Raw genomic sequence first — 26585 nt, forward strand, 5'->3', positions numbered from 1 at the left:
GTTGACCCACATCTCCCAGCCTTCCCACACCGGGGCCCCTCCAGCACCCTGTCTGCCTTGTTGCACCCCCTCCAGGGTCGTGCCCTCCTCAGCCTGGAGAACAGCTCAGGTGTCTCGGCCACAGGGGAGGCCCCTGGGCAGACCAGAGGGAGCCCCGAGGGCGGGGCGCAGCCTGCCGGTCCCCAGGCATGGGGAGGCCCCTGGCGGGCCCCACTGTCTACCTCTGGGCCTTGGTGTCCCTGCCCAGCCCGGGTCAGGCTTCGAGGGCTCCGGGTGCCGGGGCCTTCCTTCCGTCCAAGCCCAGGCTCCTCAGGCCCGGCTGTGGGGGCAACTGGGCTTTCTTTTGCTCCAGATTTGTGCTCTCAGACCGCCCGCCACCCCACGCCCACGCCCCGCAGGCTCTGTTCCTGTCCAGGATGCACCTGGTGGCCTCTGGACCTTGACCATTTGCTCGGGGCCAGCTGGGCCACATGAGGGGTAGGCAATGGCAGACCCAGGACCAAGCACCTGGGGTGTGGGGGCCAGCATCCTGTGAACCAACGAGGCCACCCCAAAGTACTCACCAACTTCTTCTTTGAATGGGAGGGGAACCACACACTTCCTGGGTCTCTGGGATTGAGGAAGTAGGGGACCTCGCAGGGCTCCAGTCTACACGGAGACTAAAGCAGGCCCCAAGAGGCCAGAGTCATGGTGGAGGAAGCTCCCCGAGCCATTTGCAGGCACAGCAACCCAAGGGAGCCCTGACCCTCCAGCCCACGCCAGCTTCTGGGGGCCACCCAGCAGCCCCACTAGGAGCTCTGCCTCTGAGCTGATCTGGGCACATCTGGGTAGATGTGGGAACGGGGTCCAGGCAGAAGTGGGGCCTGGCCCCAGGCCAGAGTGGGTCACTCACCACCCTACAAACAGCTCTAAGCCGGGAGCCCAGGCACCAGCAGGCAGCAGCTGCCAGTGGCAGACCAGCTGCCCTGCACCCCTGTCCCATGCCCAGCTGGCCGCTTCCCTCCCCCACTTCAGGAAGAGCAGGTCTGGTAGCAGGGACCAAGGAGGGGCATCTTGGGGGGCCGTCATATTGCAGAGGTGGGATGGGCCCAGTCTGTGGCAGGCTGGTCCTACCTAGGGGTAGGGGAACCCCAGTATCCCAACTCCTGCTGGGCGTAACCTGCTTCCTGCCCAGTGGGTCCTGGTGACATGCCTGTCCTGTGCTCTCCCCCAGCCCTCCTCCCAGGACGGTGACCCCTAAGGAGCCTAGAGGCACACACTCAATAATGAAGGCATCCTCCAGGGACGCTGGGGCCTTTCCTCGCTCTGGGTCTGGCTCCAGGCTGTGATGTCCCTCCCCCAGCTCTCCCACCTGCCTCCCAGCCCCCCAGCTCGCTGGCGCTCTCCAGGCCCCATCTGCGTCCTGCACTACACGCCCCCCCTCAGGCTCCTGCCTTCCCAACAGCCTGGGGCAGCCCGACTAGAATCCACGGTCTACCTGGAAGACCCCTTCTACCTGCCTTGTCCATTTAAAGGACAACCTAAAACAGAAATCAGGCCAAGAGTGTGGGAAGTGCAGCCCTGCAAGGATAGGGCTGAAGAGATGGTCACTGTGTCACTAGGGCAGGGCCACCTAAGGCCCAAGACGTCAGCCCAGCAAGGCTGTGGAGTGGGGTGAGATCCTTTTTGGATCTTCTCTCCTGCTTCCACCCATTAAAGCCATCCACTCTCCCCAAAAGGGGTTCTAGGACCTTCCCTAAGTCAGGGTGGAAAGAGTCGTCCCCCCCCCCCCCCCCCCCCCCCCCCGCCCCGCCAATGCTGCCCTGGGACGGAAGTGCTATGTCTAGGGAAGCAGAGCCCCCCTGCAGTGGGCCCCAGGCTGTGAGCAGGCCAGGAAGTGGGGCTAGGAAGGACCCCCTCCGACGGCAGCTGGCATGACAGACAGGCAAGAGGGATGTTTGGGGAAGGCACCCCTCCTGCCGCCGTGCCCGGTGCTGGTGCCCCCTGCACAGAGCCCAACATGCGGCTCGTAGGACGACCTCCATACACTCCAGCGAAGGGCAGTAGCTTCGGGTCTGAGCAAGTGCCCCAGGCCTCACAGCTGGGGATGGGGAGAAGCTGGAAACACCCAGTCCCAGCACAGGCTTTCCGGGGCTGTGACCCCAGAAACATGGCCTTGGTAGATGCCCGTGATTGTCAGCTCTCCCAGGCCATGTCTCAACTCCGGCTCCCCAGTGTGAGCTGAGTTACTGGACAGACGCCAGCCCGGGGAAGGGGGTCGGGCCCAGGAAAGGCCCCCTATGTCACGGAGCGCATAGCAAGGGGTGGCCCCACAGGCCCTTCTGCAGGTGACATGTAATGTGGAATGTGACAAGGCCCCGTGTTGTCTTGGGCTGCGCTCTGTGGATTCATAATCATTGCACACAAGATGCACAAGAAATAAAGGCTTGACCGGTTTGCTTGCTCTGAGTGGTGTAATTATTGATTTTTTTTCCTCTATAATTTTATATATTCTGAAAACGATCTCCAAGATGATGCACTGTTAGAAACAAAATAACCCCTCAAGGAACCGCGGCCACCCCTCCGTTCCCCGCAACAGCACGTGTCTGGGCTACCGCTGGGGAATGCCAGGGCTTCTGTTCCCGTGGGGGAGCCTGGGCAGCGCTTCTGGGGTCTCAGGCCTGAGCATCTGGCCTGGAGCTCTGCCGGCAGCCCGGGGCGGGACCTAACAGACACTAGCACTGCCCTCCCCAGGTCCCTCCCCCACAACATTCAGGGGCCAGGAGCTGCAGGGGAGGGACGGCCAGAGGGCATGCAGCCCGGGCTCATGTGCCCTTGTCCTGCCACAGCCAGTCCCAGAGGTGGCCAGGGTCCTATTCATACCATGTCAGAGGGGCAGCTGGACGTGTAGAGCCAGAAAAGCCCACGCCTGATGTGTTTCAGCAATTTTAATACATTCAAGAATATTTAATAGGACAAAATTAAAAAGTACTGTCAGTCAGCAGAAGCCCGTGGTTCAGAGATACAGAAATGTAACTGGCCCTTTTGCAGTAAAGCTTGTGCTTGAAGGGAGAAGAGGCAAAATGACTTTCTGGAGGCTTCGTGTTAAGTGCCACTGGACTAAAAGCACCTCACAGTAGCACTTTTAGGTATATATGACCATCTAGAATTATCCCATAAAGCCAATAGTGTTAAAAGGATCCTATTAGAAAAAGAAATTATGCTTCTAGAACCTTCTTGCCTGCAGACCCACGTGCAAATGTAGGTGGCCTAGCCAGGCTCGCCTGCACAGCTTATCAGGGAGGCAGAGGTGGGCCCCTTGAACAGGTTGGGCCTGGTCCAGACACTCCCTGTGGCCGCCCTCTCCTGTCACTGGCCCCAATGGCAGCCTTGTGGGCACCGCCCCATGCCCCCCAGCAGGAGCTGCCAGGGCTGGCTCACTTGGCTAGGAAGGGACAGTTGTGAACTGCAGACCCGGGAAAGTCTTCTCCTTCATAGGACAAAAAAGCACCCCCCCCCCCCCAACAATAATAAATAAACAAAAACATGGCCACAGACCAGACACACTGGGTGCAATCAGGAGTGGAGGCTTCCATGAGGGCAAATGAGAGCAACAGTGCGACTCGGGAAGGCCAAGCGGAGATGTGTGAAAAACACCTAACAGTCCCTTGTCTGACAGCATGGCAACTGTCAACAGAGCAAGAGAGGCCAGAACAGAACCCGGTCAGGGAGGATGGGGACAGGTCCCCGCCAGGGTTTTCCCATGCGCTCTGGGGCTGGGTTCTGCTCACTGAGCCTCTCCCGCCTTAGCTGAAAACAGGCATTTCACAAAAAGCCTCCAGTTAGGGCAGCAGTCAGAGCTGCCAGGTTAGGCATCTGGGCAGGGCTGATGGGCACTTACCAGCCAGCCAGGGGCTATGGGCCAGCAGGCCACACACACACACACACACACACAGCCCATTTCACAACGAACACATTCTTTCCTAGGCTACAGACACATCAAACTCCTAGTCTAGAACATCATGCTCGAATGCAGAACCCTCTGGCCCACGTGCTGGCTGGGCAGCCTTCCTTGCATCCTGTGGTGGGGGCAGCGATCCTGCTTCCGCTGGTGGCAGCTCTTCCTCATGCTACTTTGCTGGTGCCAAACATGCTGTATTCTAGAAGCAACAAGTCTTGACACTGTTCAAACCAGTTTTAGGCGCACATGAGACGTGGGCTACCTGTTCCCAAGAAGCGCTGAGTCCCAGCCTGAGAGTCATCTCCCCAGAATCCCTCGTAATAAGGCTTTGGTTCCACCGCATGGAAGGGGTGCTGTTGCGGCTGCCCGTCATGTGGAACCCGGAGGGTGGCGTGGCAGGAGAGCAACTCCATCGCTGGGCTGCACCCTGACACCACCGGCTGTGGCTGTGGTCGTGGCGGCCTCCAAGACCCTCTGGCCGGTGTACCCATGCAAGGAGACTTAAGGCACTTCCTTAAATTCTTGCCCAGGAGGGTTTGTTCTGAGTGATGCAGTGACTTTAAATTACCCTGCTGGGCTCCCTCCAGCTGTTCAGCTCTCTGACTTCATTTCTGGCTTTCACAACATGCTAATGTCCAGATTTTGTGTTTTATCTCTAGATTTACTAAAATGATTTAACTTTGGTACTAACAGAACAGGGGCTATTTCCCCCCAATATTGCTCATAAGAGAAAAACATTTTAACTAGAACTCCTTTTGACCAATTCTTTTGTCCAGAAACCTAAAGCCAGAGCTGGGTTTCCAAGCCCCTTCCGGGCTGAAGGACAGGTCCGCGGCGCGGCAGCAAGGGGTCCCCTGGGGCTGCTTCCTGTTGACGGGCCCCGGCCACAAAACCAACCATTCAGCAGCGGCGGACCTGCCAGCCGGGAACTCGAGTTGTAATCTGTTAGCTCAAGTTGCAAACACCTAGGTCATGTGGGCCAGGACAGTCCTGTCCCACTGCTGTGGTGATGCACCCCTTGAAAGCAAGCCCACGTCTAGGCCCGCAGCCTGCTCGTGGGGCGCCTCTGCCGGACGCCGAGTTTCCTGTCTGGTTCTCACAGGTGACAGACCCTGTGCTGGCGAATAGTCGAGAAGAGCTGTGGCTAAAGCTTTCACTAACTCCCTGTGAGCTGCCCACATAATTTCACCCCTTCCCCAAGTTCAGTTGTGCGTGAGCTGGGTTTCACACCCCACGGCACTAATGTAGTTCGATATTCCCTTCAGAGAAAAACCCTGGTGGCAAACAGCATGTGTGATGTGCGCTGGGCCCACACCGACCTGTGGCCGGACGGGTCGAGTGCGAGGAGCCAGCCGTGAGCCATGGGCCATGGAGGCCCGAGTTCTCCTGACTCAGAGTCCCTGGCTGAAGGCTCACACGCTGCAGGGCAGCCCAGAGAGTCGCTGAAAGCTTTACAGGGTGCATAGCTAATGGTGTTGGTGTCACTTGGTAACAGGGAAGAGTCCTCCTTCTGGCGTGCTCAGGTTTCGAAGTACTTGTAGATCGCCGTCACATAGAGCATCACGCTCTGCCAGTCAGGCCGCTCGGTCCGCACCATTTCATTAATGTCCTGGTGGAGAAGAAAAGAACCAGGTTAGAATCCCGGTCACATCGGGGCCCACCCTGACAAGCTCCCCGACAGCTGCACAGGCCCTGGCACCAGGCAGGGCCTCCGACTCCGGACCAAGCCGATCATACCCGCCAAAGGCCTGGCCGAGATGTCTGCTCCATTGCTACCAAGGGTGCTCGTTAAGTGTCCACACAGTCCCTAAGATGCCTGTCTGTGCCCAAGCCCTGCCCCGACCCCCACCCTATGGCGCCCCTGTCTCTGGCCATGGCCCTCCCAAGCTGGCTGTCATTTTCTCTGGGGCCTTGTTCCCTGCCTGCCTCTTTTCTTGGTGGCTTCTGAGAGCCTCCCTCACCCCAGTCTCTGTCCTAGGAGGGTCTCTGTGGGCCCAGGGCTCCCAGAACTCAGCTTTCCAATGCCCTTCACCATGGCAACCATCTGAAATCATCAAAGACACTGTTCTCTAATTGTATCCTGCAGAGTAACAGTCCTCTGTGAGATGCAGCTGATGAAAATGAACGTGGGAAACCCAGGACTTGGATATGGGACTGGGAAGCCCCCCAAAGAGACCACTGCTGCTGAAGAACATCTGTGACTTTCCAGGGGAGCCATGCTCCAAGGCGCTGCTCTGAGAGGTTCCACGGGTGAGGCCACAACCAGCAGGATGGAATAGGCCACCCACTGGTGACTTGGTATAGAAAAAAGAAAACATGTTTGTTCAATATAAGATCCTGACTAAAAGTTTTTTAGGGTGGGGAAATGGCCTACTTTTTTTATGTTGGAACTTTACACGTGTTGTAAAATACCCAGAACCCAGAAAACATTCCAATAATGGGAACTTCTCTTTCTCTCTGTACAACTGAACAGAGGCCACCCTAAATAAGCCTATTTCTTCTATCAAGTCAGAAGATACACTTCTGGAACTCTACGGGAACACTCCTATGGGGTGAATACGAATGTAAACACTTCTTCAAAGCCACCCAGCTGTTAAGTCAGGTGAGGGGTGCCTGGGCTCAGTGACCTGGCCCCGTGGAGCTCTCACTCTGCGGGACTCCCCAGGCTGCACGTCCCTGGCTGACACCGCAGTACCGAGTTTACATAAAGTAAGTGTCACTGGGTGTGGAAGGACTGGCTTTGCATCTGGACACCGTGAGGAGGCGAAAGCTGACAGAAGAGTTGTCAGCTGTGAGCTACTGCGCGTGCTGAGCAGAGGCCTGACGACCCTGAAACACGTAGGCTTTCCACAACTCCTTTCTCGTGCCGTGAGCAGCGTTTGCCACGGCCCCCATGAAGCGCAGGAGCCCCTGCTCGGCCTCTAGTGCCTCCTTCCTGGCCCCACTCACCTCCCCTCTCCCTCTATTTTGACAAAAGGCAGACACACCTGTGGGAATGTGCCTCTGACAATGACTTTTATAAACTGGTTAGCATTTTTCTTCTGAATCCAGAATTCAACTAAAAAAAGGTGACTCTAAAGAAGTCAGAGTTGCCGGGGCCGTGGTCAGGATGACACTACCCATCTCAGGGTGCTTCAGGTGAGGCACGAAACACCCAGAGGACTGAGGTAAGCCCTGCCTGTGCCCCTTCGACGGGATACTTGCTCGGCTAACCAGGGCCTGCATGCACCCCCTTCGCCACCCAGCAGCCTCCTGATCATCAGGCCCCCACACCACCCGGATCTCCTTTAATGAGAAGGAAACTCTTCCTAACAAAAAGGAGGGGCCCTGTCAGTGACTCACCAGTGTGGATTTGATGCCGACGCTCTCAGCCGCCTGGAAGGCCAGTGTGAAGTTCCTTCGCTGTAAAAGAAACTGTGTGACCAGAGTGGACAAGCAAGATCAGGAGAAGGCAACTTTCGCCACTCATGATGCTAGGCAAGGTGACAGCCACTTCCATTTGGTACCAGAACAGCCCTACAGCGGAGCCCCTGGACCCCCCATCGACCCAGACTGCCTCTCTGCAGGACCTACCCGCTCCTCCTGTGACCTGCCATGGAGCAGTCTCTACACACTCGTTCTTTCCTCACTGTGCAAAAGGGGACTTTCGATACATTAGTCCTGAGCCACCTGGACCCAGACCCCAAAAGCTGATCAGAAATGCCTGTCAGGGGAGCTCTCTCCCTAGGGGAAGGGGGGGCATCTTCAAGTGTTATCTGAAGGCAAGAGCAGACCACAGAAGGGCTCAGGCCTGGGACCTCTCCCAGCGCCCATCTGGACAGGGGCTGTCCCCGACTCTGTCCCTGGGCAGCTCCCTCAGTGAGACACTTGGACTGGACTACAGGGGGTTGGCAGGAGGCTGGCCTGATGTGGGAAGCACTACCCAGACTGCTCCTGCCTTAGGCGGCCAGTTCTTGGTAAACCCCCCATCCTAAATGTCATCATCCAGGAAGGCTGGCCAGTCCCACTGGGAATGCAGTAACCTGGGGAATGCTGACCCACTAAATGTCCCACACAAGGTAGGTCAGGACACTGACTTACCCCTGACTGCAGACTGGGCTGGCTCAGCACAAATAACTCAATCCCAGAATAAGACCAAGCTGGGATGAGGCCGCTGTGAGCCAGCACTATGGTGGGGCCCTGCTGCTGTAAGGACCTGCCTCTCTTGTGTGGTAAGGACGCCAGGGGCTGGGCTGTTTCATAGCCAGCCTACCTTATCTTGGCTGTTCAGCTCTTGATACGGAATGTGAGCCGGAAGGTACGTATGCAGGAGAGCACAGAAGGCCAGCCCGTCATTCCAGCTGCTGCTGAAGTTTGTAATGTCAATATTCTGAAGGAAAAGAAAGAAACATGTAAGTAACACACCTTGTGATCTTCTCAGGAGCATGCTGAGGAGGGGAAGGAGGCCTCAGTGCCACATGGCCTCCGAACCCCAGGCAGGGGAGGCTCTGGAGAAGGCACAGTGGGCCAAGGGGGCCACGTCCCAAGACGGACTGGCAGCCTTTTCAGCAGTTGCCCACACCCCCAGGTTACTGCCATCTCCCCCTCACGGAAGGACCATGGGCGCAGGGAGCTCGTCTGGCAGCTCAGCAGCCTCGTGGGGCCCTGGGGAGCAGAGGTCCTATGTTAAAAAGTTATGATTCAGCCTGACCTCCCCTGTTAGGGCTCGAGGCACAGATTTACAGTCCATCAAAACCTGTGTGTTCTGAGGACATCAACAGCTGCCTTTTTGCCTTAGGAGACGCTGGGAGCCGACGCACGCTGGGGCTCTGTGCTTTCCCAAAGAGCTGTTCCGCAGACCACCTGAACTTCCTCCTACTTTCCACATTCATAGTAAATTACTTGCAACTATAAAAGTAACATATTCAGAATAGCTGACTAATTGATAACACAGTTTGGCTGATAAGTAGCCTTTACCCTTATTTGCAAGAATTCTTTTAAAGTTGAAACTCCACAGTTAAATTTTGGAAACTCACACATTTTATATAAATGCCGCAAACTGAGCAAGAGGGCACTTCCCAAATATCTCTTGTTTGCGGCCCCAGTTTCCTTCGCACAGACTTCAACTGCATCAACGGTCAGCTCCTAGGGGCTGGGAAAGCCCACGTTTTATTAGAGAAGGCAAACCACCCACTCCTGGATACAGGTTCCCACTACTCCCAGGGACAAGTGATCATAGCAACACAAATACTATGCGTACGCATAGAGTTTAAAAACTGCAATCCCTCACCCCAGGTTTTCAAGCTGTCAGGTCCTCCTGCCAAGCAGGGGACCTGGGGCTCATGGACAAGAGGCAGATGGGGAGGATAGAACCGGGCTGGCAAGTGGCCCTTCCAGGAAGACAGCCTCAGTCCAGACTCCCAGTGCTCCGTCAGTACCCTTACAAAAGCAGCAAGGAGTGTGGAAGTACACAGTGCTGAACTTCTCATCAGCTTCATCATCAAAATGATTGGTCTGACCCCTGACTGCAGACACTCAGAATGCTGCCCTGTGTGTGGGGCTTCTACTCAAACACAAGTCTTCAAAAAGGCAGCAGCTCTGTGGGCAGTTATTCCAGAGGTCATTTCCCCTCTGTAACCTGATTATCCGGGGTGGACGGTCTCGCCTATCTGGCCTGAAAGCATTGTTCATAAACTGTGGTGAGAAAAATTACCAGATTAAAGCACAAAAGGATGCAAACCTGCCAAGAGTCACAGGGAAGGTCTCAGTAAGCTTTCAGGGCCATCTGACTCGGCCTCTAAGAGCAAGCCCACCAACCCCCGCCCCCCCAGGGCCTGCAGGTCCTCCCTGCTTCCAGGCTGTAGTCCTCACACTTCCTGGTGTGAAGACACAGTCCAAACAAGCATTCCTGTCTCATTCTCGACAGGCCCTCACTCCAGTGGACGATGACAGTCACCCCTCCTGCGAGGGCGCCATGCAACCAGAGGTGTCCGACAGTCACTGCTGATTGCTGCCATAGCAAACTGGCCTCTTTCATCTCATCTGAATCTCAGGAAGCAGCCAGCCAGGGGCCTCCGTGCCATCTGGGAGGAAATTGGAACCAGCAAAGGGAAGTGACCTGTCCAAGGTGCTGGGCTGGCAGCAGGGAGGACAGGGTGTCATTTTAATTCCATTACCCAGGAGCAGTTTTAGGTAAGAAGGCTGGGGCTCAAGGAGGCCTAGGTTCCAAAGCTGATCTGCGTGGTTATTCAAACTCAGGCTTGTCCAAAGCCCGTCCAGGCTCCTCCTAGCATCCCAACTAGATCTCATGACAAGCACTCTGATCAAAGAGCCGAGGGCACAGCGTACCATCGCATGGAGGGCAGCTTATCAACGTGTCCAAGCCCTGTGCAAGGCGAACGGCCACATGTGGCTGCTGAGGACTCTCAACGCTTGCCCCCAGAGGCCACATTCATTTCTGGAGGAAAACAAATCTCCATTTCCTGCCGCCGCAGCCCCCTCTCCAGCTGAAAGGCGGGCGTCTGGCAGAGCCGCCTACGTGCCTGGCCTCCCCACACCACGAGGCAAAGGCTCCTGCACCAGAGGAAACGACTGCGCCCCAGCTACCCAGCTGTGGGAACCCCAGCCTTCCCTAGCTTCCTCAACACAAACCCAACCTCAAGCCTGGAACCTCCAGGCTGAGCAGTGACTTCATTTACAAAACATGCCAAAGAAATTTAAACAATGAGGAAACAATGGCTTCGTGGGTTCCAGGGTAGGGGGAGTTAACTTTGAAGTACCTGACAGCCAAACTTCCAAATCAAAACAAAGTCCCAGCCCAGGCAGGCTGGCGGGTGTCGCTCTTCCCCCTGCTGGAGGGAGCCAGTCTGGGTGCTGTACCCAGCAGAGGACAGAGGCCACTCCGTACCGAACCCAAGTGAGACCTCTGCGTGCTCTGCCACCATCCCTCCACCTCCTCAGCCTTCCAGAGAGACCTTGGGGGAAAATGAGGCCAGGGCCTCAAGGGAGGTGGAAAAATGCTGAGAATGAGAAAGCAGGCCCCAGGGAAGGCTGCCACCACTGCCAGCCCCTGCCACCACAGCAGCGCAGGGCCTGCACCCCCTCTGCTCCCCATCTTACTTCTTGTTTCATTGTTTCTGATGCTCAGGGCTGAAAAAAGCAAACTACTAGGAAATAATGCAGACTGAACAGAGAAAAGTCTATGTAAACAACAAAGCTTGTTCTCTGAGGCCAAAAAGAGTGCTAGAAAATCCAGACGGGAAGACAGGAAAGGTCCCCTGGCTTCTCTGGAGCTCTTACTTTTGCAGCTATTAATTTAGGTTTAAGAAGCCACTTCATCACAAAGTTCAATTATCTGTAATGGTCTTGACATTCATAGATATGCTTTTTGACATGTTTCTCTCACAAAGGTTGTCTAGGAGTGGCCTCTTTATTTTTAAAAAGTGGCATTTTCGATGCCTAAGGAGAGTCTTTAATGGTAAAGCCTTCCATCTGGGCAGAAGGACCCATTTACACTCTGCAGATCAGTGCAGGGCTGTGGCAGGGTCAAGGGCCTCACCCCTACACAGACAGCTTCTTCCGCAGGCCACCCAATACCTTTAAAATAAACTACTCATAAAGCCCAAAACATGATGTTTTGAGGTGAATATGCACACTAATGGAAGGACTTTCTACTGCTCATTCTTCACAGGCAATGGTGCCAAGCTCTCTAGGAAGAAAATAATTTTCTTTTTATTAGAGTCAATGGAACATACTAGGAATTATAATGCAAGTTTCTAATTAATAAATTCAGATTTTGCACTTGGTTTTCAGGTCAATTCAGGGCTTTTCTACTCTTCCAGATAAGTCTATGTTTGGATTAGGCGGACAAGAACAAGAGGGCTATGATATGTGCAGGAACAAAAGTTCAAGAAAGCTTTCAGCACAGACTCAACTGAGGCGCACGTCCTCCCATCCAGGAAATGTCCACTGAGAGATCTGATGGGGCAGATGGACGTGGCCTGCTTCACAAGCCCATCTGCTGTCCTTTCCACTATCATAAAAACAGACCTAGACTCATAAAATCGCCCAATGCCTCCCACCCCTCCACAGGACTGGCTGGGCGTTTCCCACTTGCTCCTTCCGGAGCTGAGCCACAATTCCTCTCCTGCTCCTAGGACTTAAGATCAGATGCGGCCTTCAGGTGGCCCCACTCTCATGTGCCCTCGCACACACTGAGTGCTGAGGGCTGGGGAAAGAGACAGAAAACGTTACACAAATCTCCACAGAAAAAGATTTAAAAAGTCATAAAACATCTTAGAAATGTTTTAATTTGTCTGTTTAATTAAGGGCCATAAAATACACCCCCAAATACCACATGTTCTTTAAATAGTTATTAAGGTTCTGATCTATTTAAGGAAATGCCACTTTTATGGGCATAGGGCAAGAAGCCAAACACCATGATTCACCCCCCTGCTCACACCGATTTCCTTAGGCCCGTCTCAACAGTTGGCAGTGGTGTCACAGGCCCAAACCACAGGCAGAGAGGCAGAGTCCTTCCCATGACTGAAGATGCTGGGAATGCCACCTGCTGGGGGGTCACAGCCCAGCCTTCAAGAGGTACAAGTGCATTAGAAACAAAACCCCTACCCAACTGCCTCAGCCCCAGACCATGGGGGCAAGGTCTGGAGGGAAATCTGAAAAGTAGATGGGGGGACCTTTTTCTGGGTGGTATGGAAGGGGGATGTGATGTCTAAAAGAGAGAGAGATTGGGCAGCCCGGTGGCCCAGCAGTTTCGCGCTGCCTTCGGCCCGGGTGTGATCCCGGAGACCTGGGATGGAGGCCCACATCAGGCTCCCTGCATGGAGCCTGATTCTCTCTCTGCCTGTGTCTCTGCCTCTCTCTCTCTCTGTCATGAATAAATAAAAACTTAAAAAAAAATTAAAGATAAAATAAAATAAAATAAAAATAAAAGAGAGGGAGAAAGACATCAAAAGACAGTATTTACCATTCCTGGTAGTGTTAAATACAGAAGGCCCCAGAAGACTCTGGAAGTTAACAAGCAGAACCTACTTGGTGCCCAAGGCTGCCTCGGTGTAAACTGGCAGGTCCACTCTGGCTGCAGATCTAAGGGTGTTTCCCTGGGGACTTTAGTGCTGTCTCCTTTATGAAGTTTAGCCAAGCTTTGCTTTAGGTCAGGGGAGGGGAGGAAAGAGCCGGGGAGGGGAGGGCAGGCAGCACACATCCGTGAGCCTTGCTCATCATGAAGTCCAGGTGTTGGAACTACGGGGTAAAGTGGGAGCAAGGAAGGAAGTGTGGGCAGACAGCCCAGGGTGAGTCGACAATGCTGAGGACCCAGCCCTGCATCTTATGCCCCTTGTCAGAGAGGGGGTTCCAACAAGGACCTTCCATCTTTGTTGTGCAACAGAATCACCCGCAAAGCCTTCTCAAAGCAGCATGCTCAGGTCTACCTCAGAGGCCGACCCAGCTGTCTGGACATTATTTTCTTTAAAGGTCTCCTGATGACCTGAGCCAGGACCACTGATTTGAAGACTGATAGGTACAAATGCAGTGGATGGGAACGTTGAAAAGGTCAAATTTGGAGTCCATGGTGATGCTCACAGAAGCACATTCAGCCCAGCTAGAAACCACTCACGATCCCCAGTGCTAGGAAATCAAGGGAGAGGAGCAAGCACCACATGGAACTTTCCTGACCAAACTGGACAGCAAAGCAATTAAACAGCTGACAAAGGAGTGTGCCTGTGAGGAGGAATTACAATGAAGCAAGAGTGATTGGCAGAAATGGAAACGTGTTGCTTGGCAACAACAATGATAAATGGCCGGTGCCACCTGAGAGAACTGGTCCTGCTCTGCTCTACCTGGAGAGCCGGACACAACTCCACAGCTGAGGTGTTTCTGCCAAACACTGAAACTGGAATCAAATCTAACTTCTAGTGCTATCTTCAGCTTATACCAGGGAGAACAACACAGGGATGTAGTTCTGTAAGATACATGATCCAATTCCTTCAAGAAGACAAACTGAAGGGGAGGGGGTGGGGTAGAGAGTATATTTTCTAGATTGACTTAAAAGAAGTATATTATCCAAATGCAATGTGTGAACCTTATCTAGACCTTAATTCTAGCAAACCAACTATAAAACCATACTTCAACTGGGAAGTTTAAACTAAATGTGAGAGACATTATTCCAGAGATGACAGACAGATGGCTAACAGCACACAAGAAGACACAACTCCATCAGTCAGGAGGAAGTGCAAATAAAACCATTAAGAGCTACCACTTCATACCCAACAGGACACACATTATTTTACAAAATGGAATAACAAAAAACAAAACAAAACAAAAAAAAAACAAAAACAAAAACAAAAAACAAAAAAACAAAAAAACAAAATGTAATAACAAGTGCTGGCAAGGATGTAAAGAAATGAGAATTGCACACTGCTGATGGGAATGTAAAATGCTGTAGCTGCTGTGGCAGTTCCTCGGTAAGTCACACAGAGAACTGTCAGGTGACCTAGCACGTCCACTCTAGGCATACATCTAAAAGAAGTGAATACCAGTGTTGAAACAAATACCCGCACAGGAATGTTCACAGCAGCATTATTCACAATAGCCAAAATATGGAAACAACCGAGCAACAAACATCTACCAAGGAAGAAAATAAACACAAGGTGGTATGTCCATACAATATGATATTAAAGAAAATGAAGTGCTGATACATGTTACAACATGGATAAATCTTGAAACATTCTTTGTGTCTAGCTAGAAGAAAGCTAGACACAAAGGCCACATATTGCATGACTCCATTTATATGCAGTATCCAAACCAGTGAGATCCAGAGACCGAGAGCAGATGAGTGGTGGCAGGGGCTGGGAATACAGAGTGACTGCCAATGGGGATGGGGGTTTCCCTTTGGGGTGAGGAAAAGTTCAGGAACCAGACAGTGGCGATGGCTGCATAATACTGTGAATGTACTTTAATGCCCCTGAACTGTGAACTAAAAAATGGCTGGAATGGTAAAATTTTAGGTTACGTCTGTTTTACCACAGTAAAACAAAACAAAACAAAAACCACTGGCAGATGTTCTGAAGTAGTTCATGCTCAATAAACTCTATACACTGAGTAAATCTCATAAGGAACCAACTTATCCTCGAGTGTGCACTGAACATACATTGCTTAAATATAACGACTCAAGAGTGGGTTTTATGGGAATTTTTATGGCCCTACTTAAAAAAAAAAATTCTTAAAATCAAACAAGTAGCTGAACATAGGAGGCAGGGTATCAAGCTGCTCCCCTCACCTCTAGGATAAACTGAGTAACTGCAGTAACCAAAAAGGAACATGATACATCATTCTCTGTGTACGGTCATTCCAAAGTCACAGGAGCGAGGCCACCATGGTTCCTTGGGTGAGGTAGCCAGATTTAACCACAATGATGCTGCCCAAAGTAGCAAGCATACTTCTAAGATACAGCTCCAACTATACTGAAGCTTCACAAAAACAAAATTTAAAGTATAATTGCATTTTGGGTTTAATGTGCTATAAATTGTTTTAGTCAAATGAACCTATTTTGGGGGAACAATTCAGGATAAGTAAGCAAATGCCACCTTAAGAGATGAGATTAAGTCCCCATGATTCCCATAAACCCTTCCAAAGGGAGACTTTTCACAGGAACTAGGATGCCTGTTTTTTGAAAATTTAGGAAAACTGCCACTAGGAATGGACAGTAGGCCAGAATTGCTGGCTAGGTCATAACTGATTCATGAGCCTTGGGCATGTTGTGAGTAGTCTTATGAGAAGATTAGGAATTAGTCCTGCCTTTTCTAGATTTAGTTTAGCCTTGGCAGGGGTTATTACTCACTAAAATGCAATTTGAACTAAAGGAGACACACTCATAGCAATCCTCAAGCAACATTTACCGTGGCTTGTGCTCTGGGGAAGGGCTTGGTAGAGGAAGAGAGAAGCTGTATCTTCTCATCCTAACCCCCAACAACTTTCCTGAGAATTTGTGTGTCTGATGGCAAGAAAATCAGGCACTCCAAAACATCCACAGGAGGGCTTCCCTTAGTTTATCCTTAAAACAAATGCCACCAATTTTGTACCCAGGCTCTGAAACAGATGGATGCAGGCCAATCTGGGTGGTGTGGGCCTTGAAAGCTGCCCCATGTAAGAAGCCATGGCTCACACAAAGACCCTATTCAAATACCTTCTCTGAGAAAAGATGACAGGAATAAGCTCTTTACCTTGCAAGGCTGACTGTGCTCCTCCTTTTTTAAGTCTTAGGAAATTCTTTATACCGATGTGAAAGCCACTGCTCTGGAAAAGCAGAGTGGTGTTATAGAAGTATCTTGGGTTTTAGAGTCCCGCTGACCTGGGCTTTGAATGTTGGGGCCACTCTCTACTAGTTCCAAGACAGTGGGGGCAGTTTACCTGGAGAAATCTGCACTCTCTCATATGCAAAATGGGAAAGATAACCCAATTATGAGGATTTACTAAGACAGAGTCTGTGAGGTACATGAAACAGTGCCTTTGGCTGGAGCTTGGCTCATCCTGTCCCCTTCTCCTACCTCCCCCAAGATAGTGCTGATCCCACCTTCTAGACCACAAATAAGAGTGAGACAGCAGACTTCTGTTCCTGCCCAGGAGAAGCCCTGGAGTACCAGAAGCCAGCCATGCTGGTTCCACGTCCCTCTACTCTAGTTCACACCTGGAACTTCAGGACACTTGCTGTCTGGGCCGGAGATAAAGATCTGATGGTTCTGTGACAGTCACACAGGCTTCTGTTATAGCTCTCCCTGTGCCTATTGCAACAAATAGCACTTATATGACTTAATTTCCCTGTTTCAGGCGTGTTCTTACCAAACACTGACCTGAAGATCTAGCACACTCTTCAGACACTTCACAAAGGTTTGTTGAATACTGCTGAATAATGTGCTCGTTTAAGAAAGCTCTGAGGGAAAGTAGAGAAATTCAGAGGGAAAAAGAGTCCAGAGGATCTGAAAGGTTCAGTATGGAGGTAGGTCTTTAAAAAAAAAAAAAAAAAAAGCTTCAGCTTCTAAAGATGAGGGCTGCTAGAAGACAGCACTTAAGCATGAAGGATAGACACTAAGTATACCTAGACTCACCCAAATACCTTAAATTTGAAAAATGGAATTCTTGCACAGAAGGATACTACCACACGGAGACCACAAGACACTATTAATTCTACACAGAGCAAAGATTTAGACCACTGCACTGGTAGTGGGCAGGGGGCATTTGGTTGCATCATTATCCTTGTGGTACTCACATTTCAGGGGAGAATCTCCTGCCCCTCAGAACACTCTCTGATACATACCTAGACAGAACATGAGCCTAGAAGGACTACTGGTCTTCCCCAGCATGGCACCTCCCTTTCATAGGGAATGTATCTGGTCTGACCCAGAACACTGAAGTGCAAGGCTGCCTGTTTGCGAAGTGGCTGTGGTCTTTCAGTAGCTTGGGAAGGAAATGATCTCATCAAAGGGATGCTCAAGCGTATACTCACCTTAAGATGAACTTATCTTATTGCTTATGGCAGAGACTAAACTGTTCTTTTAAATCTGTCAGGGTATTTGTTTCTACACCTACCATTTTGGCAAGGGAAAATGGCAAAACATTTCAAAACAGGTATCACACCTATGGAAACACCCTCTCCTACAGCCAAACTCAGTGGTTTACTTACCCGCCCCCCCCCCCCTTTTTAAGATTTTATTTATTTGACAGAGAGCGTAAGAGAACACAAGCAGGCGGATGGGCAGAGGGAGAGGGAGAAGCAGGCTCCCCACTGAGCAGGGAACCCGATGCAGGGCTCAATCCCAAGGACCCTGGCATTGTGACCCGAGCCAAAGGCAGGCACTTAACCAACTGAGTCACCCAGGCGCCCCTTACCTTCCCATTAGCGCAGTAAATGTGAAGGGAAATGGTGAAACACTTTACTCTGGACCAAATATCATCAGATACCACCAGTGGGAGAACATGATGCTGTTACAAGGGAGAGGAGGAACCTGCGTTCCATTAGGGCCTTGTGGTGGCACTTTATTCCTGACCCCATACTGACTTTTCTGGTTTTGTTTTGCATGCAAGTTGGTTACAAGCACTTTTTGTGGTTTCTTGCTCTAAAACACATTAGGATACAGCCAGATAGAGAGGGTTGAGGGTCATAAGGAAGGATGTGATACAGCAAAAGTATAAATATAAAGGCCAGTCAAAACGATTCTACACAGTACAGTCATGAATGCTTATGATTACAAATCTGAGTCATTAAAAAGGTTAAATTATGCCCAGGAAAAGGCATCATTTTAAAAGGCCTGGAAATATTATTATGTTTCAGAAATAATTTTGAAAGTTCCTTGAGGGCAAAGGTCATGCTCTAGACTGCATCATATCCTTCCTTGTACTTGACCATTCTGGTTGTGCACAGGCACCTCACTGAAGAAGATACAGGGATGGCAAATAAGCACAAGGAAAGATGCTCAACACCATTAGTTCCCAGGGGACTGGAAAATTAAAACCATGATGAGGTATCACCACACAAGTTATTCAAGTGGCTGAAGCAGACCGCACAAAGTCTTGGTGAGGATGTAAAGGAACTGAAATTGTCGCACACTGCTGGTGCAGCCATTCTGGAAGATAGTATGGCAGCTTCTTAAAAAGTGACACTTAGGGACACCTGGGTGGCTCAGCAGTCAAGCATACTCCTTTTGCTCAGGGCATGATCCCAAGGGTCCTGGAATCGAGTCCCACATCAGGCTCCCCGCAGGGAGCTTGCTTCTCCCTCTGCCTATGTCTCTGCTCCTCTCTCTGTGTCTCTCATGAATAAATAAAATCTTAAAAAAAAAAAAAAAGTGACACCTATACCTACCACATAATCCAGCCAATCCATTTTTTAGATGTCTGTGCAAACTCCCTGCACATGAATATTCACAGGAGCTTTACTTAAAAGCAGTAACTGGAAATTACCCAATGTCTAGCAAGAGCTGAACGGATAAACAAATGGTGATGCCTCCATAAAATGGACTTGCTCTTCAGAATTAAAAAAGGAAATGAATTATTGATATACACAATATGAATAAATCTCACAATCATTATGCTAAGTGACAGAAGCCAGAACCCTCCCCAAATTATACACACTACTCTCCCATTTATATGAAATTATAAAAATGCAAACACTACATAGTGATAGCAGATTGTGGTTGCCAGGGCGGTGGCGGTGGGAGAAGGTAGGACGAAGTGGGTACAAAGAGGCTTAAGGAATCTTCTACGGACACTGATATACTCACTGTGGGTGGGGATGGTTTCACAGGCATATATATATGTCAAAAATCATCAAATTGTAAACTTTCAATATGTGCAGCTGATTATATGTCAGTTCTACCTCAATACAACTGTTTTTTTAAAACAAGGGATCCCAGGGCCACAAACACCTAGGTTTTGTGCTGCCACCTAGGTTCTCTCCGTTTTTAAGCTTTGTACTTCCTAGTGTTTCACAGTGCTGTAACTGTGAAGCGGTTCAGAGTTAAACCGCGGCGGAACCAGACAGTCCAAGTGACCGATGGCACTCACACCCTGGGTGGGCTCTGAGAAGGCAGACGGTCACGTCCCTGAGTTCTCAGGACGCCAAGTGATTTGGTACGCAGAACTGTACAGGCAAACACATCTAGCTTTCATAAGGTGGACTTCTTCGCCGGACTGTCCCTACTCTACCCAGGTTCCCTCTCACCTGTGAGGCAGTATTTTTAAAAAATATCATTATAAGGGTATGCCAGGTTAGTGTCCTGTTATTAGCTGCTCTACTTAAATAAAAGACAACAGTCTCTGTGGCAGATTGGATTTTCAAAAAAGGCCACAGCAGTAGTATTTCTGGCCCTATATCCTCTCTAGAACCTTGCTGCGTCCATCAGGAGGTGGAATCTAGCTCCTTTCCCCTTGCAACTGGACAGGCCTTTGTGACTGCCTCGACTAACAGAATGTGGCAGAAAGAGATGTTGCATGATTCCTAAGTCATAAAAAAAAATGAGGGGTTTTTGCTCATCTCTCTCTCTTGGGACATTTGCCCTGGAACACAGCCAGCACGCTGTGAGGAAGCCCAGGCCACAGGGAGAGGCTGCGTGTAGGCTTCTGGTCCCGGCCCAGAGAAAATCTCAGCCACCGTCAGCCACCAGACATGATGAGGGAAGGAGCCTCAGATGAAGCTGAATGGAGTAGACCCCAGTAAGCCTATAGACTTATGAGCAAAATAAATGTCATCATTATTTTAAGCCATTAACTTCTGGGGTGCTGTGTGTTTTGTATGTAGCAGTAGGTAACCAGACCAGCCTCCTTTCTCCTGAATCTAAAGAGCCCATTTGGAAAGGAAACTAGTGTGTCTTTCCTCCTCCCTCCAGTATCTAATGGTTAATTACCCTTTCCATAATTATATATCACGAGGCAGCAATAGAGCATCTTTACAAATTACCTGCTTCTACAAACAGAGAGGTCATCCTAAATTTCCTGAATGACCTCAGGCTAAACTCATTTGTGAAAAGCCAGAGCATCATGTATATAATAAAATTAACCTGTCAAATTTCAACTCCTCTGTAGACTTCATATTGTTATGCTGGCATCCCATCGAAAGTGAATGAAACATAAAGACACACACACACACACACACACACACACACACACAATTTTCTCATGATGTAAGGCAGTAAAGGACCGTGTGTGCTATCTGATACATAAAGATTATTTGACCCAGATAATTTAATGATTCTGCTTTTAGCAAAATAATTAAGCAGCTTCTGAAAATGTTACTTATTTGATTTCTCTTCTATTTCTCAGCATTACTCATTATAAAAATACCCATTTACTGGAAACTTAGTGAAGAGCCTGGGACCCTGCTAGGGAGGCAGGATGGTCAGTAGAGAGAACACAGGGCTGGGTGTTTGGGGGCCCAGATGTATGATCTCAGGCAAGCCTGACACTTCTCTGATTTGCAATCCCATCACCTAAGAAGTCAAACTTCCATCTGCAGGACTCCCAGGGGTCACTGCAAGTCTGATGTTCTCCAACTTCTGAGAGTGGAATTGTGGGTGTTAACTCAAATTAAGTACTTCAAATTTTATCTAAACAAATGAACTTGTGAGACCATCATCTTACAGCTAACCAAGAACACTGACAATCAACCAGTTTCCTACATTCAGCAGGTCTTCTCTGTGGCTGGGAGTCCAATGGGGAAAGGATGAGGGGAAGAGGAGCAGACTGCTGAGGTATGGATAGAGGAGGACAGGCCTCTCTGGCTCTGTGCAAACTCGTCAGGTCCCTCTCACCTCTCGCACTTCCACAGGCCCATTCTGTCAATGGAACCATGACAGGAACCCGTGAGACTGCTATCGCCGTGTGCAGCCCACCATGCCTGAGTATCCTTGCACATTCACGGGCCCCAAATGCAGCTCTGAATGATGTTCTCAATGAGAAAAGTAAACATCAGCACTTAAGAACTGGTGTCAGTGTGGGGGGGAGGGAGATAAATCTTGACTAGGTAGTGTCACCTAAGGCACACAAGATCGCTGATCAAACTAATGTATTGTAATGGTATTATGCAATTAATTTAAAAAAATTATAGCTTTGACATTTCTGTAAATAGATGTTAACAGTGGCTGTCAAATTATGTTTAAACAGAACTCAAGAAGTACATTGTGATTCTGGGAAAACTTTGTTTCCCAGCTGCTATGTTTGGCATTAAAGGGAATCCCCTGAAAACAGGAAACCACTCTTTCACTCCACTGTGACCATGAGGCCATCTGCCTAACCTCCACCATGTGCATCAGAGGACACAGGCCTGTGAGGAGCCCTGAGATGTGAGCTCTCAGTGGACATGTGAACTTCATGCCAGGCTGCTGCCAGCTTCCTGGACAAGAAGGCACAGAATGAATGACCAGGCTGTGGCAGGTGTGGCAGGTGTGAGAAGCTGCCTGGAGAAAGTGGGTGAGTATATGGAAGTCCACATAAAGAACGGGTGGGACTACAACAAACCTGCCATTCCCTTTCCCTTTGTTCAAGTATTTTTAACCCCTGGAACACAGTGGTATTTACAAACAATAAGATCTTTCTGCATGGAAACTTAAGTTTCCAACCAAACTGGCAATGTAAAATTTAAAAAAGAATTTAGACTTTCAATCTAGATTTAATTCTGATCAAAACCCTTATCTACTGCCTGCACCTTTTTGATTTTCTAACTCTGGGAAGTCATTCCTGTGACCTAAGATTCCAGTTATAGAAGAGGAAATGAAACCATCTAAGCTTTGCGTTGACTATCAGGAATTCCAAATGTATTATTTTAACTGCACTCTATCTATTGGCGGAACTCCCGGCTTTCCTGATCTCCCTCATTCCACCCTCCCCTGCCTCAGTTCTAACTGGAATCATGAAGACAGGGCGCTAGGAAAATGGAGAGGGAAGACAGGGAAGGAAGGACTGGGGGGGAAGAGGCACTCCATGATGTTTCTGGCTTGTGAGACTGAAGACCTCGCTGGAAAGGAATGGGAGTATCAACAGAAATACCATTTGGACAGTGTTGCATAGACCAGGGGCCGGGCGTTGCATGTGCAGGGGACACTTCTCTATTCCCTGTCTCAGCATGCAGCAAACAAGAGGAATCACAAGAAATCTGAGCTTTTCAGGTTAGGAAAGCTACTTTCTACAAAGAATTCCACTCACCCCACAAGACTCAGAATGCTGGAAATGCAGTGGCCTGAGAGAATGTGGCAAATGCCAGAAGCCTGGGCTACCCAGGCAGACACTAGCACGTATCATATGAACACTTCATAAATTCATTAAGAGAACTTCCTTTTCTCCTACTTGTCTACAGGCAGTCTAATATTTCAAAGGAAGCTGTGGGAGACTGAGCTATTTTTATCTGTCCACTAGTTCTTACTCTACTGACTCTTCAGTCCACGGGGACACACAATTCTGGGAGAAGAAAGGCTAAGTGTTCCTTTGTTGTTGTTGTTTAGTGAAAGAGGGTGGGGGGAAAAGAAATCCAAAAAGGAAGCATGCAAGGAAACTTCCAGCTGTGGGGGAAGAGAGGTCCACAATTCCTCCTGTAGAAAACAAATATGTAACGGGACAAAATTGTCAAAAATAATAATTTCAGGGCTCTGGGAATTAATCAAAGGCAAATAATTTCAGGTAAGAACAGGGAGTCTATAGCCCTCATGCCTAAAATTGCTCGCATCTGTCTTCCTCTTTTATTTAAGAAAAAAAAAGTAATACTGAGTAAAGCAATAATTATAACCCTGTACTACTGGGTTTATAACACAAATATAATGCATATGATAATAACAGCACAAAGGAAAAGGGAAGAAAAAGTTGCACTGGAGAAAAAGTTGCTATATTTCACCATATTAAGGCAGAAAAACCTTAAATCAACGGGGATAAGATGTGTATTGTAATCCTCAGAAGACTCACTAGAAGAATAACTTTAAAAATATGGCAATATTCAACCATGTGATACCTGCAAGAGTACACACACTAGAGAAATGTATAGCACATTAAATATAATCAAGAAAAAGACAGACTGGCTATATTAATATAAAGAAAGTATTTCACAGCACAGAATATTCTCAGGGATAAAGAAGGTCATTTTATAACGGCAGAGGTAAATTTCTCAAGAGGACATAACTCTTCATATTTAAGTACCAGTAATAATTTAAAATGCATTGTTAAAACTACAAGGAGAAATAGAGAAATTTACAACCATAATCAAAAGACTGTAATGTTGCCTTTTATCAAAAATTGATAGAATATGTAGCTAGAAAATAGATATGAAGATATGATCAACAGTCAATGAATGGTATCTAATTAACATTTATAGAGCCTTTCTCCAACAACAGCAGACTAGCATTTTCTTAAATGGTAGTCATATTCTGTGCCACAAAATGAGTCTCAATAAATTTAAAAAGATCCAAGTCATAGAAAGTATATTCTCTGACCACAATCAAAATAAGTTAGAAATCAGTAACAGAAAGATCTCTGAAAAATCCTCAAGTGTTTGGAAACTAAATGAAATACTTCTAAATAATCCACTGATCAAAGAAGAAATCAAAACAGAAAAGTATTCTGAACTGAATGAAAATGAATCAAAATCAAAATTTGTGGGATGCCACCAAATGAGTACTTAGGGGAAACATTCTAGCAAGAAGTGTCTACAGCAGAAAAGAAGAAAAGCTTCAAATGATGACAAGTCTACCATGAGAAACTAAAGAGAAAGAACAAATAAAACCCAATTAGTAAGCAGAAGTAAGTAAATAATAAAGGCCAGAGAAAAAAGCAATGAGACAGAAAAACAGAAATAATAAAGAAAATAAATTAAAAAACTGGTTCATTGAGAAGATAAATTTTATAAACCTCTAGCTAGATTAATAAGGAAAAAAGGGAAAATACACAAGTTGCATTATCAGGAATGAGAGCAGAAACAACACTTCAGAGTCTACTGGTACCTCTAAGAAAGGAATATTATGAACATTATGCCAATAAATTCTACAACTCAGATGAAATGAATAGATTCTCTGAAACACACAGCCAGCCAAACTTCGCTCAAGAAGAAACAGATAATCTGAATAGCCCTATGTCTCTATTAAAGTAACTGGATTTGTAGTTAAAATGTTCCTACAAAGACAACCAGACCAGATGACTTCACTGGGGAATTCTACCAAATATTTAAGAAGGAAGAAATAGCAACTGTAAATAAACTGTTCCAGAAAACTAGAGAAGAAAGAATTCCTACCAACTTATTCTACAGGCAACATTACTGATACCAAATCCTGGTAAAGAGATTATTAACAAAGAAAACTGCAGCTCAATATATCTCTTAGACACATATGCAAAAATTTGATTTACTTTTTAAAAGATTTTATTTATTCATTCATGAGAGACACGGAGAGAAAAGCAGAGACACAGAGGGAGAGGCAGGCTCCTCAAAGGGAGCCTGATGGGGGACTTGAAACCTGGACCGGGACCATGCCCTAAGCTGAAGGCAGACGCTCAACCACTGAGCCACCCAGGCACTCCAGATGCTAAAACTCAAAACAAAATTTTAGCAAGTTGAATTTAACTTGTTAAAAAGGATAATACATCATAGCTAAGTAGAGTTTGTCCAAGGAATGCAAGGTTGCTTTACCACTCAAAATAAATTATCTTAAGCAAATAATGGATCAAAGAAGAATTCACAAGATAAATTAGAAAATAATTAGGGAAAAGTAAAAGTAAAACGTGACATACGAAAACTTATGGGACACACAGAAAGCAGTTTAGGGGAAGTTTATAGCAATAAACTCTTACATATTAAAAAATAAGAAAGATCTCAAATCAACAAACTAACTGACTTTAAAATAAGTAACCAGAAAAATAAGAACAAACTAAACCTAAAGCTAGTAAAAGAAAGTAAATAAAGATCAGGGCAGAGATAAACCAAAGAGAATAGACAAATAGAAAAAAAAAAATCAATGAAATCAAAAGTTAATTTATTAAAAAGTCAGCAAAATCGACAAACTTTAGCTAAATTGACTCAGAAAAAAGAGAGTAGCCTCAAATTACTAAAATCAGAAATGAAAACAAGTGAGAATATTATACCAAGTCTATGGAAATGAAAAGGATTATAACAGAGTACTAGAAACAACTGTCTGCCAACAAACTGGATGAAATGGGAAAATTTCAGAAACACAAAAGCTATCAAGACTGAATTACAAAGAACAGAAAATCTGGGATCCCTGGGTGGCTCAGCAGTTTAGCGCTGATCCTGGGGTCCCGGGATCGAGTCCCACATCAGGCTCCCTGCGTGGAGTCTGCTTCTCCCTCTGCTTGTGTCTCTGCCTCTCTCTCTCTCTCTCTCTCTCTCAAATTGTGTCTCTCATGAATAAATAAAATCTTAAAAAAAAAAAGAACAAAAAATCTGAATAGATGTTTAACTAGTAAGATAATGGAATTGGTAACAAAACAACAACAACAACAACAACAAAAAAAAAAACACAAACCCAAACCAAACCAAACCAAACCACTCCCAGTAAAGAAAAGCCACTGATCACTTTAGTGATGAATTCTACCCAACATTTAAAGAACTTCTCAAAAATTGAAGAGGAGGAAATAGTTTCTATCTCATTCTAAGAGGCCACCATTACCCTGAAACCAAAGCCAGGCAAAGATACTACCAGAGAACAATGCTCCAGGCCAGTATCCATTATGAACACTAATATAAAAATCCTCAACAAAATACTAGCAAACCAAATTCAGTGCAGCACATTAAAAGGATTATACACCATGACCAAGTAGGACTTATCTCTGGAATGCAAGGATGGTTCACAACATACAAAAATCAACTAATGTGATATACTAACCACATTAACAGAATGAAGGGGAAAGAACCCACGTGATGATCTCAGTTGATACACAAAAAGCATGTGATAAAATTCAACAACCTTTCATGATAAAAATACTTGAAAAATAGGAATAGAAGAAAACTACCTCCATACTATAAAAAGCTATATATGAAAAACCACAGCAAACATCATACTCAATGGTGAAAAACTGAAAGCTCTTTTCTACACTGAGGAAGAACAAGCCAAGGACATCTACTTTTGCTACTTCTACTCAACATAGTTCTGGAAGTTCTAACCAGGGC

General features: G+C 47.8%; 1 protein-coding gene across 8 annotated transcripts in view; it reads right to left on the reverse strand.

Moving 5' to 3' along the window:
* Positions 1 to 2439: 2439 nt before the first annotated feature.
* Positions 2440 to 26585, reverse strand: part of SPECC1L (sperm antigen with calponin homology and coiled-coil domains 1 like) — a 128927-nt gene continuing 104781 nt past the window's right edge. For all 8 annotated transcript variants that reach the window (XM_041728793.1, XM_041728792.1, XM_041728787.1 and 5 more), the window contains 3 exons: positions 8193 to 8309; positions 7283 to 7342; positions 2440 to 5549 (listed from right to left, as the gene is read on the reverse strand). In XM_041728793.1, coding sequence (XP_041584727.1) covers positions 5460 to 5549; positions 7283 to 7342; positions 8193 to 8309 — 267 coding nt within the window. In that variant the 3' untranslated portion in view covers positions 2440 to 5459. The remainder of the gene's footprint in view (positions 5550 to 7282; positions 7343 to 8192; positions 8310 to 26585) is intronic.

Source organism: Vulpes lagopus, chromosome 14 (genome assembly GCF_018345385.1).
Source record: "Vulpes lagopus strain Blue_001 chromosome 14, ASM1834538v1, whole genome shotgun sequence".
NCBI lineage: Eukaryota > Metazoa > Chordata > Mammalia > Carnivora > Canidae > Vulpes > Vulpes lagopus.